The sequence below is a fragment of the Pan troglodytes genome, chromosome 8, assembly GCF_028858775.2.
Source record: "Pan troglodytes isolate AG18354 chromosome 8, NHGRI_mPanTro3-v2.0_pri, whole genome shotgun sequence".
NCBI lineage: Eukaryota > Metazoa > Chordata > Mammalia > Primates > Hominidae > Pan > Pan troglodytes.
Genome location: NC_072406.2, coordinates 46,205,069 through 46,221,589, shown reverse-complemented (window position 1 = coordinate 46,221,589; position 16,521 = coordinate 46,205,069). Strand labels below are relative to the sequence as shown.

Here is a 16,521-nt window from a genome sequence, read left to right as displayed (position 1 = left end):
GCTCTGACACCACATAAATAGGGAATAGATGGAGAGAACTTTCAGAAATTCATCTAAGCACATAAGTACTTAGAACACCTTTCGTATAGATAATAGTATACATATGACATCAGCATAAACAGATGATGGATGTACATATTTTAGTGATGAAAACTGTTTGACTTGTTATAGAAGTCATATTATACGTGTCTGTATATGTACACACACATATGTACACCTGCTTGCTTACCTGTATGTGGCACTATCAAAGACAAAGGTGTCAGAAAAGGGGCTAGGAATAGCCTTTTATTTTCAGTTTTCTTAGAGATCTGAAGACAGTTGAAGGAGAAAAGAGAGATTTGTCACTAACTCATGAAGAATTCTTTGTGTTCCTTCCAAAGGAACTCAGCTCCCTACGTATCTGTTAGTCTCAGATGTAGCAAAGCTTCCTGTCCTGCTCTCCAAGCCCATTCTTCAGACTTGAAGTCTTCTTTTGTTCTTTGGCTTCTTGACTTCCCACATCCAATACGGCATCCACTGCTTTTTAATTTTCATCCAAAGGTCTCAAAGACTCTCAGCTTCTTTTCCATGTCACTGCCATTAACCAAATAGGCCCAGTTGTGGCCCTCCCATGTGACTCTATCCTGCTCACAGCTTCTCAAACAGGCAGGAAGCCACTGTCCTCAAAATGTCCACACTGGGTCTCTGTCACCCCACTGGGCAAGACTGAGGTCCTGCTCAAAACTTAGCATCAACTGCATAAAAATCATTAATATAATTCATTTATGAAAACATATATATATGTATACACACACACACACACACACACACACACAAAAGCACAGGTCATGAATGTTTTTTCCTCAAAAGCCGTTTAATGATATTATAGAATTCATGGATCATTATTCTTTTGAAGATACAGCACTTCTTTCAGGATGCAGCAATTTCAAGTTTCCTGAAAACACATGAATTACACTAATCATAGTTTAATGCAACCAGAATGGCCTTGAGGTTTCCGGTGTGAGGTCACAGTTCTAAGAGACATTTAGGCCATTCCAGAGCCCCCGGGTTGCATTGCTCCAGGGTCATCTTTGCCTGACAGTCAACAAGGGCAGCTCTGCTTCTTCCTGCCGTCCTGGAGCAATGTTGGACCGCCCTAATTCTCCTCCTAAGAGCCCCTCTTTTCCTTCTACATGTCTCTTCCCAGATGCTGAAACTTTGGGCCACCAGCCCTACATTTATTTCCAATCGCCTAAAGAGATTTCTCTAGGAAACCCAAGCCTCCGCACTGATCTCTGTTCCCGTGCTTCCCTTGGTCTTCAGGCCCAGATGCTGGAAGAAGCTGCTGCTGTTTCCTATGGGTCTCAGTGCAAGGGGGACGGGGGACGGGGGTGGGTGCCATTGACTGAGAGCAGACTTGGTCACTTGATATATGTTATGTGATTGAGAGTTCGTGCATTTAATAATAATTCCAAAAAGAGTATCTTGACTGTTATTATTCTCCATCCTTATTGTCCTTGGCAACTAAATGGTGGCATTCCTTACATCTATACAAGTTACTCCTGTTCTTACAAGTAAAGAGGAGAGCTCATGTTCACTAACTCCAAATGCCTGTGTGAGTGCCACTTACTCCTAGGCACCCAGGGCTGTTGGCCTCACTCCTGCTCATCTCCTGTGTTGTATTCTCATCTCCTGTGTTCTCAAACTGCTGTAAAGAAATACCTGAGACTGGGTAATTTATAAAGAAAAGAGGTTTAATTGGCTCACAGTTCTGCAGGCTGTATAGGAAGCTGATGTTCACACCTGCTCAGCTTCTGGGGAGGCCTCAGGAAACTGACAATCATGGCAGGAGGCAAAGGGGAAGCACATGTCACAATGGCCAGAGCAGGAGCAAGAGAGAGGGGAGGGGAGGTGCTACACGTTTTTTTGTTTTTTGTTTTTTGTTTTGAGACAGAGTCTCACTCTGTTGCTCAGGCTGGAGTGCAGTGGCACGATCTTGGCTCACTGCAATCTCTGCCTCCCGGGTTCACGCCATTCTCCTGCCTCAGCCTCCCAAGTAGCTGGGACTACAGGCGCCCGCCACTATGCCCGGCTAATTTTTTGTATTTTTAGTGGAGACGGGGTTTCACCATGTTAGCCAGGATGGTACACGTTTTTAAACAACCAGTTCTCATGAGAGCTCACTTACTATTGCAAAGACAAGGCCAGGAGGGGATGGTGCTAAACTCTTCATGAGAAATCCACCCCCATGATTCAATCACCTCCCACCAGACCCCACCTCCACCGCTGGGGATTACAATTCGACGTGAGATTTGGTGGGGACACAGATCCAAACACTATCACGTGTATTCACCAGGGACTTTCTTAACCCCTTTTCTGCCATTGTCCTTTTGGGAGAAAGTGCTTCTTCAACTATGGTAAACTGAAACAACAGTGAATAAGGAAAATATTAAAACGAATTTTGGTGTATAGTGGACAAAATATGAAGTTACAGAATCTTTACATTGGAAGAGATTTTAGTTTTCAAATTCTAAAGTCCAACTCCCATTTGTCATGCGCAGAATTTGAGAACCAGAAAGGTTGAGAGGCCACCCAAGTTTACACAGTGGGTGAGTGAATCTCAGGACTGGGATTCAGGTCTCCTGGGGCTCCATCCAGTTCTTGTCCATCGCCCCATGGAATGTCCCCATGTTTTGTCGAAATACACAAGAAAACCTGGGATCACTTCCATAGCATGACAAGGGCAAAGTGAAAGCACCAAAATTCACTTGCTTTTGAAAGTATGACCTTAATTCCTGTCATTTTTTTCTCAATAAATCTTAATCTGAACTGAAACATGTTATCTTTTTAAGAAGGAGAAAATATTAGTATCGGCATGAAACCTTGCTGTTTCAGGCAGATACTAATAAACCATGGCTTACAAGAATGTAGCCAAAGCGGTTTTTTCCCCAGGGAAGAGTTGGGAGGTCTCCAGGGTAACTGTTTCTACACTGTGGATATAAAATCCTAAAGGGTCCCCAATATCATGTATGTATATATATTTTTTTTCTTTGTGGATAAATGACTCAAATTAGCATAGTCACTGTCATCTCAGAAGCCACCAGAGTAATTTAGAAACTAAGATTATAAACCATACAGCACATGTCATAATCTCTACCTGGAACTGACCTGGCAAATTGCCACGTTACCAACTTTTGAACCAGAATCAAATAGATAAGCATTTTCAGCTCTCATGGTGAAGGGTGAGCCACGTCCAAGAAGGTTTGAGAGGTATTTCAAACCAGGTTTACTGGGCCCATCTAAGAATTCTTCTGCATCTGCAATGCCATGGATCCATGGATAGCCGATATGTGCATGAGGAGGAAAGGATTGATTTGTTTTCTCAACAGGCTGCCAGATGCACTCTGTTGGTATTCAGCCTCCTGACCTGAATCACTAAAACTAGAGACCTGCTAGTTAGTTAACTTTAATCTCTATTGATGTCTAATAAGTCGCCTCTAGTTGCCTGGCACTTTGGGAGAATGTTTAGTTAAGAACAATCTCAACAAAGCACCTTATTTAGAATTGAATCCTTGCATGTCATTGCCGGGGCCCCATCACGTCTGCCTTCAAGCCACTGTGAGAAAATGATGCAGGAAAAGAGTTGTCGAACTGAACACCCCCAGATTTGATCCTGAAATTCAAAAGGATAAAGACTTCTCTGATTCACAAGTGTCTTAAGTGTAGCTATTTGAAGATCATAGCAGCAGGTGGTATTCAGGGACTGAGCTGATGTGCTCATGTTGGTAGAGAAGGCAGTTTTGGGTTTTTTTGGTTGTTGTTTGTTTGTTTGTTTTTTGAGGCGGAGTCTGGCTGGCTCTGTCACCCAGGCTGGAGTGCAGTGGTGTGATCTCGGCTCACTGCAACCTCTGCCTCCCGGGTTCAAGCAATTCTCCTGTCTCAGCCTCTTGGGTAGCTGGGATTACAGGTGCCCACGACCATGCCCAGCTAATTTTTCTATTTTTAGTAGAGACTGGGGTTTCCCTATGTTGGCCAGGCTGGTCTCGAACTCCTGACCTCAGGTGATCCGCCCACCTCAGCCTCCCAAAGTGCTGGCATTACAGGCATGAGCCATTGTGCACACCCGGCCAAGAAGGGCAGTTTTTGAATTGTGTAGCGAATACCACCCTATGCTCGTTACCATGAATTGAAATTGGAGTCATTCATACAGGCATAAGGTCAACCTGCACTATATGCATGGATGCTCTTGACCAATTTCAATGACAAATCACCATAATTTGTAAAGTCCTGGTGGTACTGAACAGTCATTAAAATTACACATTATAAATATATGCATTACACACACACACATCTATTAACATGCAATTTTAGAATGGCGTACTATACTGTGTCTGATACTTCGGGGAAGGTTAGGATGTCAGCATTGATATCAGGTGACTTCCGGCATCATGGCCTGTAATCACAGTTTATCGTGCCCTCACTAACAGCCACACTTTACCGGCCCACCTGTGTCAACACCACTCAGAATGAGTCACTCACCCTTGGTACATGTACGAATTACCTTTCACATTTCGTTTGTCAAAGAGGCATAGGTCACATCTGGCAGAGTTACTGAGTCACTGGTGTAGGAATCTGAAACCCAAACTGCCTCCACTGAATTCTCTCCCTTGCCTTTATAAATGTTCTATTTCACCAATAAAGGGCTGTCAGCCTCAAGATTTAAAGGTTTAAGCTTGAAGGGGCCATAATTATTTCTCTAGGGCTCTGTTGAGATTTCTGCAGCTTACTCATTCATTGTTCCCACATGATTTTATATTTGTCATATTTTTCCCTGCAACAGCAGAAGTCTTTAAATTGCTCCATACAAATGGAAAGCTAAGGTTAACACAATAAATCTGAACTTGACTTTCCATACCCATTTTACTAATATGAAAAGGCTGACTAATACATGATTAGAACAGTGGTTATACTGGCGGGCTTTTATTAGAAAGATGTTCTGTCTTTACCCAGGTTATTTCTTGGGGAAGTTGTTTAAGTGGGATTTTCACTTTACTCCTTTTTCTCTTCTACTCATAGGTCCTGAATGTTCCCAGAACTACACAACACCTAGTGGAGTGATAAAGTCCCCCGGATTCCCTGAAAAATATCCCAACAGCCTTGAATGCACTTATATTGTCTTTGCGCCAAAGATGTCAGAGATTATCCTGGAATTTGAAAGCTTTGACCTGGAGCCTGACTCAAATCCTCCAGGGGGGATGTTCTGTCGCTACGACCGGCTAGAAATCTGGGATGGATTCCCTGATGGTAAGAATGACAGGAAGCACCCCAAAAAGGGAAGGTTCTGGAGGAAGGGCACCAGGATTCTTTTACAAGTCTCATGATACATGAATCATTTAAAAAAACCTCAAAAGGACACTGGAAAACAAAGCAAAACTCTCCATATTCAGAGCAGTGATGAAATATTTGAGCTCAAGAAGACCTTAGTAATTATCTAGTCCAATTCCTTCATTTTATAGATAAGAAGCTGAGGCCATGAAAGATTACAAAAGGTTCTTTTAGCTATTTTTGTGATATAATTGAGACAAACACATAGTTTTTCTCTCTAAACTATTTTGCTCATCCACTGACCTGGCTACTCATCATTAATTCACAGATTGTAAGAGGATGGGCTCTTAGTAATTCCATTACATCAAACCACTCATTTTATAAATGCGGAGACCAAGGACCTGAGAGGTTGAGTACTTAATAAAATTTTAAGGCTAAACTATGCATCTGTTATGCTACAAAACAAAAATTTGGAAAAGGAACGAGAATGTTTGGGCATTCCTAATTTAGACAGGTTCCCTGTACATTCTCTACAGATTTTTCATCTTAGGGAATTTGAGTCACCTCAATACATCATTTATAGTCATTGACCTATGCATTCATATACCTAAAAAATATTTCCTGAGCATCTGTCATGTACCAGGCACCATCCTAGCCACAGGGTAAGCAAAACAATGAAAGATGCTGCCCTTTGGAGTTTCTCTTCTGCCAGGTAGAAGGAAACAATAAACAATGCACGTTACAAATAAATGAATTATGTGCATGAAATGTTAGAAGGTGAGAAGTGCTATAAACAAATCTCCCCAAATGAAAGCAAGAAAAAGTACAGCAGAGTCAAGGGATGAGAAGTTGGGAGTGGGGAGGTATAGGCTGAAATTTTAAATAGGGTAGTGAGGTTAGACTTTTTTTTTTTTTTGAGACAGAGATTTGCTCTTGTCACCCAGGCTGGAGTTCAGTGGAGCAATCTCGGCTCACTGCAACCTCCGCCTCCCAGGTTCAAGCAATTCTCCTGCCTCAGCCTCCCAAGTAGCTGGGATTACAGGTGCACACCACCACACTCAGCTAATTTTTGCATTTTTGGTAGAGACGGGTTTTCACCATGTTGGCCAGGCTGGTCTCGAACTCCTGACCTCAAGAGATCCTCCTGCCTCAGCCTCCCAAAGTGCTGGGATTACGGGCATGAGCCTTCATGCCTGGCTGAGGTTAGACCTTATTAAAGAAAATGACATTTGAGCGAAGATTTGAAGGAGGTGGAGGAAATAGCCATATGGACATCTAAATGAAAGTTTTCCATTCCACTCTTGTGAATTAGAAAGTGAATGGCAAAAATACACAGTGAAATTCTGAACAGAGATTTCTCTAGAGAACACACACTACACAGATCAGAGAGGATGGCTTGGAAGTTCTTCACCATCATGGAGTTAGGAGATGTATAACTATCTGTAAAACAGAGTGAGATACTATTCTCAAAAGAATATTTAAATACATTGTACATGAAGAATAAGTAAAATGTAGACCAGGTGCTGTGGCTCATACCTGTAATCCCAACACTTTGGTAGGCCAAGGCAGGTGGATCACCTGAGGTCATGAGTTCGAGACCAGACTGGCCAACAGAGTGAAACCCTGTCTCTACAAAAAATACAAAAATTAGCTGGGCGTGGTGGTGCAGGCCTGTAATTCAGCTACTCAGGAGGCTGAGACAGGAGAATCACTTGAACCTGGGAGGCAGAGGTTGCAGTGAGCCGAGATCATGGCCACTGCACTCCAGCCTGGGAACAGAGCAAGAATCTGTTTTAAAAAAATGAATAAGTAAAATGTAAAGGAGATTGCCTTAGTCTTTGAAATGACATTATTATTAGTGTGATTCAATTTAGCTATGTTCCTCAGTAGTAAACAGCATTAGAAAAAAACCAGGTTTAGAGAAGCCTTATATTGCCATTGGAATAAATGGGTGAGTTAACATTAGTTTAATATCTTCTTTGCTCTTTTACCATATAAACAGGGTTATGATAATCTTATCAAAACTCCTTTATTAAATAATGAGATTTGCCCAAACAGAGTTCTGATTGATTTCCAAGTATTCAATCTGATAATTAGGAAAACAGTATTATAATAATATTGTAACAATAGTTGGAACATTTTACAATGGATTTATTTGTTCACAACCCAAATTTGCAGCTTTCCTTTCTAGAACTTTCATTTAAATTGACATCTGAAGAAGAGGTCCAATCAACTAACTTATTTAGAAGACTTTCAGAAAGAAGGCACATTGTTATTAGTGTCAAGGGTTTTTCAAAGTAGTAATTTTCTGGCTCTAGAAAATCACTGAGTTGAATCGAGGAACAATTAACAATAAGAGTTATCAGCCTTGCAATTTACGCATGTTTTAAACTATGGTGCCTTTCACTTGTTCCCAGAGAAAACTGGCTTTGGAATATGAAGATGCGTTTGTATATTTGTTAATATTTACCTGGCCTCATTCAGCCTGCACCTGCATAACAGTTTTCTTTTTTAGGCAAAATAAAACTGCATCTTCCTGGATTTTTTTTTTTTTTTTTTGGTCAATGGCACTAGAAACATTTGTGCCATAGTAGTTCAACATACACAGTTCCTCTGCCAACAAAACTGCTTTTAGTCTTTGATATCCTTTCCAAAAACAACAACCAGAAGGCGTGGAAGGCTTTTAACCATCAAGTGATTTTATGTTGCATTTTATCATAAACACTGAATTAAATGACTAGGTAATTGAAAGCTACCCATTGATTCAAATTGACTCTGAAGAAAAGCAGTTTACTCCAGAACTCAAAATTCAAGGCATGCATGTTGTGAATCACACATCTCCATCTATCACTGTGTTTGAAGCTGTATGGATTCACAAGTAGCAACTCTGATAAAATTGGTGGAGGTTTACATATGGGCTAAGACCAAAAGTGCAGCATCATTGCCCAGGTACATGCTGGAAGTGTTGGTGCTGGATGATGGGGCCTGAAGTGAACGCTTAGCTCACGTCACATCGGTGCTGATGACGTCAGCTCTCTGCCTCAGCTGGCAAAAGGGGCTGGAACTGCAATTTTACCTACGTTCCAAAAATTATCAACCATTTCAGGAATACATTTCATAAAAGCTAGATTGAGTTCTGCTTGTTTTTTATTTACTTTTACATTTAATTAATCTTCTAAAGATTAATTTAGAAGAGATAGATATAAAATGCCAGATTTTTTCTGGGGAAAAGCTACAAAATGTATTTTTGGTATTCCAGGTATTCTACACCAAAAAGTGCATTAATTTCAGAAAAATATAGATGGCCTGTTTTGTACGTTTGAAATGAATCCCTTTTTCGTTTATTATTCAAAATACTTCATTTTAAAAGGATACCTTTAGGCCAGGTGTGGTGGCTTACACTTGTAATCTCATCACTTTGGGAGGCCTAGGTGGGAGGGACTGCTTGAGGCCAGGAGTTCAAGACCATCTTGGGCAACATCGAGAGATGAGACCCTGTCTCTACAAAAAAAAAATTTAAAAATTAGCTGGTGGTAGTGGCATGAGCCTAGAGTCCCAGCCCTTCAGGAGACTGAAGTGGGAGGATCACTTGGGCCCAGGAGTTCTAGGTTACAGTGAGCTATGATTGCACCACTGCACTGCAGCCTGGGCAACAGAGTGAGACACCCATCTCTAAAAAAGAAAAAAAAAATTTTAAGTACCTCTTTATAGTAGATCAGCACTTTTATTTTTTCACATAAAAAGTGGCAAAAAGCCAAATCATCTGATTCTGAGATAAGGTTACAATTATTGGAGAGATTAATGGGAAAATGCAAAGGATGTGGGATCACCATTGCCCATTGTAGGCATATCTTTAAACAGCACAAATACTATATTCCTTTCACATCTGATACGATATGATCATTATAGCTCTCCTCTCCCTGAAGCTTGGCACATGTTGCTTGCTGAAATTCTGCAATAATTCTATTTTTGAATTATACTTCTGTTTTTGTGACCATTTTCATTCATCTCCTCGGCGCTTGGGTCCATAATAACAGAAATAGGAAATCCAATAGCTGTGTTCATGTAAATACACAAATGAGCACACACACGAGACGGATAAGAGTACTTCATCCACTCTCGCTCGGATCAATATTGCATTAGCTTGCTAGGCTAAGGTCTCGCTGTTGTTCAGGAAAATTCAATACTTCTTTGTATTATAGTCGAAAAAGCCTTTCACTCTCGTATCTTGAGGGCTCCTAAAGAGAGTGGCACGCTGTTGTCCGGGGGCAATGTTCTAGGGACAGAAGGCAGATTTACCCAGCATGTCTTAAACATTATAAACCAGTGAGTCATGGAGACTCTCTAAATTGCAAGTCTGCATCAGACAAGTTCTCTTCTGTTTTCTCTTTCAAAGAGATTCCCCTTCCGCCCTCCCCAAAGGAATTGGGTGATAGTGGCAGGGAGAATCAGCCGCCTGAGCTTCCACAGGGCAATCACAGCTTTGCTTGCGAGCTTGTATTTTGGGGGAGGTCAGCGGCTGTGGCGATCAGAGAACGACCCCAAGGATTAGGGCTGTAAACATTTGCCCACAAACTAAAGAAAAAACATCATGAAGCCACACTAATGGAATTTAAATGAGGGAAAAAATAGTGAGGAAGTCTGAATGGACTCTAAGCCTTTTTTTTAATATTGCAGATCAGAAATGAGATTCCTTTTTAGGAAAGCAAAGACTTAAGTGTATGGTTCTAGCAAGGTATTTTCATGTGTATGTTATGGACAACTTCGTGCTCCAGAGATAAGAAAAAAAAAGTGTTGCATTACTACTAGGGCCACATCCAGAATGAAGAAAATCTATTAAATAACAAAGAACCACTACCTGTAGAAGAATCAGAAGCCAGGAATAAAGCTGAAGAGAGACAAAAAACAGCAAGAGTTTCATCTTCTGAGATGCTTTCTTCTGCCAACTGAGAAGTCGAATATAACAAAATTTGCTTCCATAATGCAAAGCTATTGTCCGTGACAGCGTGATGCCCTGTAGATAATCTGTATCAGTCCTCCGCACTGGGTCATCCTCCTCATTTTCTTCATGATAAAGCAGTCTATGCACACAAACTGTGTGGTGCCTGGAGGGAGAGTGAGGGGTTGCAATAGAGAGAAAACTCTGAATTCAGTCAACTCCATTATTTTCAACACATCGAAAAATTATCAGGTATTATTCAAAGCAACCCATTGTTGCGCTAACTCAAATAGGTGAACCATTTTGGTTTACTTTAGTTATTTTATTTTGTTTGTGTTTGGGGTTTTTTCTTTTTTCTTTTTTAAAGACAATTGGCCAAGAGCTGAAAACCTGTCAGCCAAGGATCTGTGCAATCCACGAAACAGTGGCTCCGATTTGCTGCCTACTAGGAACACAGCTGGTACTTGGGCTTCAGGGAGACCAGTTCTTGTGGGGTTCACTTTGGCAACCACACTTGAAGTCTCTCCTGGCCTTCATCAGGCACATCCTGCATCCAAACTGCACACACTGGCCTTGAAACACCACATCCCTGTTGAAGGCCCCTCCCTCCAGGGACATGTCTACCTAATGTGCTTCTTTAAACAAAGCAATCATTCTTAGCTGAAACGCACAGAACCATGGATTTCTTGGAGGGGAAAACAGTCCACACCATATTGTCCTTCTAAACCCAAACCATCTGGTATGTTTTTGCCATATGTGCAATGAAAAAACCTAGAGAAAAAAAGGGACTTTTTTATGTGTGGCTTGTCGATGATCAGGACAGGGAAATGGAAAGATTCGCCATCCACGGGGGTTCTGCACTCTTCCCAAGGCAATTTCCAGTTTACTCATTGCCAGGTTTTGCTTAAAGCACTTCAACAAAGGTGTGGCCAGTTTAAGTCAAACAGCAAATTGTTTTTTTGTGTGTTTTTCTGAGACAGAGTCTCGCTCCGTCATCCAGGCTGGAGTGCAGTGGTGCGATCCTGGCTCACTGCAACCTCCACCTCCTGGGTCTTGCCTCAGCCTCCCCAGTAGCTGGGATTACAGGCACTGCCCACCACGCCTGGCTAATCTTTGTAGTTTTAGTAGAAACGGGGTTTCACCATGTTGGCCAGGCTGGTCTCAAACTCCTGACCTCAAGTGATCCACCCACCTCAGCTTCCCAAATTGCTGGGATTACAAGAGTGAGCCACCGCACCCAGCCATCAAACAATTTGACTTTAACATAAATTAGTGGGTGTTCCCAATCATTCGCCTCCTCAAGTCCACTTTTTTTCCTGGTGTGCACAATCAAATGGTTGCTTTTGGTGATGTCTTGGCCACTGGAAACAAGTCACCTCTCAGATTTAGGAGAGAAGAAACTAGGACAGAAGTCAGACAGATGCATTTTTATTTCATTTAGATTATAAGTTGCCATTATGTATAAATTATTGGTATATGTAGTCTCCAACTTTTTACATGGTTACAATGATTTGTCTTCACATAAAGCCCTGAGTAGGACATAATCCATTGTCCTTTGTCCAAGCCTGTGATGTTTATCATAATAAGAATCCAGGGCTAAAAGATAGCGTGAGGAAGCCAATTGCAGGTCAATCGTGGATCAGACCCCTGGGACTGATCAGACCAGAGGGTTCCCTGGACATCAGCATCCCCAGAATCTCCCCCTAGGGCAAGAGAGGTGAGGACAGGTAACTCAGAAACCTCAGTGACCAGAGCTTAGCAGGAATCTTTTGGCTCTGAGCTGTGTATAGAGATTTGCCCTGCCAATGGGTACCAAGGTGCCACTTCAATAGCCTAAATCTCATTCTTTGCAACTGAAGCAAGCATTTTGATTCTGTTCCTGAAAACAGTTCTGCTCACTGGGGAATGCGGTTATGCCTGTTACTGCCCTTCTGAGTACACTTTAAAATCTTCTCCGCAAACGCAATCCAATATGTTCACAGCAAACCAATTAACTTAGGGAAGCCTTGCTTTGGGTTAGAAAACACTTCTGGGTTCTACTGGGGCCCATCTTTGTAAATGGTAATTCTTGCATCTGCTGCAGGAGAAAAGACATTTTGACATCGTCTGTATTCCTCCCTTTCCAGTTGGCCCTCACATTGGGCGTTACTGTGGACAGAAAACACCAGGTCGAATCCGATCCTCATCGGGCATTCTCTCCATGGTTTTTTACACCGACAGCGCAATAGCAAAAGAAGGTTTCTCAGCAAACTACAGTGTCTTGCAGAGCAGTGTCTCAGAAGGTCAGTGTTTATTCATTTTGCAAAGCCCTGTGGTAAATACTCAATGTTATTCCTGCTCACACACCTGCGGCCACATGAAGCACTAAAGAAATGTTTTGTGAACTGGGGTGCCAGGTGTCTGTTTTTCTCTTTTAAATGTTTTTTTTATGAGTATCAATAGGAAGAACTGTTTGGTGTGCTTTCTTCATAAAATTGTGGGTGAGAAGCCTGCTTGGGAGCCTCTGAAATTATGGGAGAAAGTAGGAAATGGCAAAATAGTGCCTTGAAACAATGAAATGTGACTAGAGCATCTACCTGGCACCCTCAAATGCATACAAGGCTGAGCATCCTAAGAGGACAGGCATCTATCCCAGATGATATGAACAAATCTAAAGTAGTTCACCGACAGAGCAGTCACGAAGTATGGGTAATGCACAGTGGTTTGGTTGTGGAAGATGCTGGGGGAAGCCAGTATGTTTTTTGTATTCTATTAAAAAACTCAGCTAACTCAACCCTTCCTCAAAGTTTTTGTGGTCTCTAGCTCTTTTAAAGGCCCAAGAAAAAAAATCTGAAAGAACAAAGAATAAGGCCAGGACTGGTGGCTCACTCTGTAATCCCAGTGCTTTGGGAGGGCGAGGCAGGAGGATTGCTTGAGGCCAGGAGTTGGAGCCCAGCCTTGGCAATATAATGCGAACCTGACTCTACTAAAAATTGAAAAGTTAGCTGGGCATGGTGGATTGTGCCTGTAGTCCCAGTTACTTGGGAAGCTATGGGAAGATTGCTTGAGCCTCAAAGTTTAAGGCTGCAGTGAGCTATAATCATGCCACTGCACTCCAGCCTGGTTGACAGAGTGAGACCCAGTCTCAAGAACAACAACAAAAAAGAACAAAGAAAAAATTGTTTGTGCAATTATCAGCTCTAGCTGCCAGGCTGTAAAGTAGCATAGGGAGAGGACAGGGGGTGTTTGGAGAGGTATCCTACAGATATGCTCATATCTTCTACACCAGATCTCACTGGAAAATAAAGAGGCCAGTGAAATTTCAAAATCTTATTCGTATTTTATTTAATTGATTTATGTATTTTTGTGCCTGTAAATAATTGTTATATTACAAATAACAAACCTAAGCTTAAAAATATGAAGCCATTGCAAGAAAACCTTGTATGCCCTAAAACCTTATCTGTTATTGATAGAAAATTCAGAAAATGGGGAATTTTGGTTAGTTGAGATTTTCTGGATGGTTGAGAATCTTCCCTTTAATCTCTAAAGCTTTTTTTCACTTGTGTACTTTGGATAAACATTTTCCTAAAACTGAAAGCTCATATTCCCAGTATCATCAAACTGAGGATGTTAGGCCTAAGAGAATATAGATTTTGATGTTTCACTGGCCTTGAAACACCATGTCCCTGCTGAAGGCCCCTCCCTCCAGGGACATGTCCACCTTATGTGCTTCTTTAAACAAAGCAATCATTCTTATGCTCACTGTTGTGAGCATTATGATTTTATGCTCTAAAACTGTGGTGCTTTGGGGCCGTGTGACAGTGCAGTTTACCCCCAATGCATAATTGTGTTTTGATAAACTAATTATGTTAATAGTCATGCAGGCCAGAGGTGGGGCATAAGAACAATGGAAGTCAGGAAGAGGTGGTCTGGGTGCCAATAGTAGAATCTGAAAGACAGGGAGTTAAGTTCTACCATCCATTGAGTATGAATTGTAACTAGACATAGAGTCTTTTTTCAGTTCTCTTTGATATTAAAAGAAATAATTTAATACAAAAATTTTATTTTAAATGCAACTTTTTGTGTGTACCCATATGACAGGTAGAGTCATAGATAGTTATAAACACACACACTCAACTGTGAAAATAAATCAGAATTTTCATCATTTCCTGGTAAATTTCAAATAGTCTTTTTGTCAACCTAGGTCCACTGGGGAAAATTATTAATCACTGTATGATCTTCATAATATTTTTAAATATTGCCATGAAAATCCAAGTATCAGTGCTATATTCCAATAAGTCCCTTACTACCATCTTTTTAAAGAATTTTGAATGAAAGAACTCTTTGGTGTATCAAGTTAAAAAAGAAAAATGCATCTTAAATCCCCTATATTTTGATGACTGTGGGCCCTGTTTTTCCCTTCAGATTTCAAATGTATGGAAGCTCTGGGCATGGAATCAGGAGAAGTTCATTCTGACCAGATCACAGCTTCTTCCCAGTATAGCACCAACTGGTCTGCAGAGCGCTCCCGCCTGAACTACCCTGAGAATGGGTGGACTCCCGGAGAAGATTCCTACCGAGAGTGGATACAGGTATGCAGCATAAGATCAAGCCTATCTAGGATTGAATAAGTTTTTGACCATCTAGAGAGGTTGTTGAAAGAAAGTGGCACTGTGCCAAATGGCCTCCAATGAGAAGATAGGTTCACGGCCATCAGGTATAAATCACTGCAAGAGAAGATAGGTTACGGCCATCAGGTATAAATCACTGCAAAATGAGCCTATCGCTACACGATCAGAGAAGAGCAGGCCCAAGATGACATCCCTGAAAACGCATTTATCTTCTCAGATACTTATATACTACTCTTCCGAGAATGTGACTACAGGTGTCTCACTTTGATAACAGCTCCAAGATCTGATTTTTCCCAACTACACACTGTCTGTTAATGGGCTTCCTATTTTGACATGTTTTTATTTCCTGGATGAAATATATGAATCCTGTTTATAGACGTGTATGAAATAATTGTTTCCAAGAATAGTTTTCTGTTTGTTCAGGGTAGGAGAAGGGAAGGAAAGGTTGGAGTGTGTTTTTCCATGTAGGTCTATATAGCACACATCCAAGAAGGGGGTTTGGTTGAAGGCACTCTCCATTGACGAGATATCCATGTTTAGGCATGAAATGTACATATTCGTGTCTTCATTAGTGATGCTACCTCTGCTTTCCTCGCTTTGTTCTGGCATTCCCTTCCTGCTGTCACTCACATATCCCCACAGACACCTCGTCTGCCCCACATCCCCACCGCTGACCCCATTTTCCAGCCGTCTAATCTATCCCCTCTCATCGCCGGCACCACTCCTAATGCCCACTTGCCCAACCTTGATATCTGGGTATTCCCACCCAAAGGCCTGATGCTGACAGTCCTGAGTTTTTCACTCACTGTTAAATGAAACATCCATAGCTGGATCTGTGGGTTAAACTGTGGGCAAATTATACAAAAGATTATTTGCTGAAGGATCCAGGCTTCCTTTTCAGGAGAATAGTCAGATCCTGTCTTACGTTTATTGCTAGATATAAAATGACTAATTCCCAGAGAGAGTTTCTAAGCAAGAAAAAAAAAAAAAAAACCACAAGATGATTAATCCTCTACTTTCCACATCTATTGCTGCTTCAGTCTTTTGAGCACAAATAGCAGATTTTGTTTTACTTTGGAAAGGTCAATATTAGTTTAACATACACTTAAAGTGAAATGGCCTATTACAGGAGACTGAACTCACGCTAACCTCCAACACTGAGAAATATGTAGAGAGTGAGAAAAGATGAGACGTCTACCTTGGGATTGCTGAATCCATCTCTAGATTAAGTCAGAAATGAAATGAATTTGCCAGTGTCAAAATAGTTCTTGGTAACTTGTTTTCCCACATCCCCAAACCAACAGGCAGTTCAGTATGATTGACAGATGTGCCTCTCGGGGGAAGCTTACATTTTGCAGCACTAAGCATGTTTGCATGGTAATGAAACAGGAAAGGTCTCCTTGTGTCTCTCACAGGGCGTGCGATAGGGGTGTGGCTCGCTTCTTCAGTGCCCCGCTGCTGAAACCTCTAGGGGAGCATACAGATGGGCAGGCAGTGGGGCTTCCACCCCACGGCAGTGTCTAAGGCTGAATGTTTACAGCCGCAGCCCCAGTGGGCGCGTGTTACAGGTGCTCTTTTGGTTTGCCGTCTATAGGCGGCTTGTGTTCACCAGCTCAATTAGACCCCCTTCCTTATCACAAGGACAGAGGGATTTCTGTATCCCAGGGT

The 16,521-nt window shown here is 41.6% G+C and overlaps 1 protein-coding gene across 5 annotated transcripts in view; it reads left to right on the top strand.

Moving 5' to 3' along the window:
• The window catches only part of NRP1 (neuropilin 1), a 157,134-nt gene that overhangs the window by 66,082 nt on the left and 74,531 nt on the right, over window positions 1–16,521 (top strand). For all 5 annotated transcript variants that reach the window (XM_507736.8, XM_001143690.7, XM_001143771.8 and 2 more), the window contains exons 4-6: window positions 5,056–5,283; window positions 12,370–12,525; window positions 14,648–14,814. In XM_507736.8, coding sequence (XP_507736.2) covers window positions 5,056–5,283; window positions 12,370–12,525; window positions 14,648–14,814 — 551 coding nt within the window. The remainder of the gene's footprint in view (window positions 1–5,055; window positions 5,284–12,369; window positions 12,526–14,647; window positions 14,815–16,521) is intronic.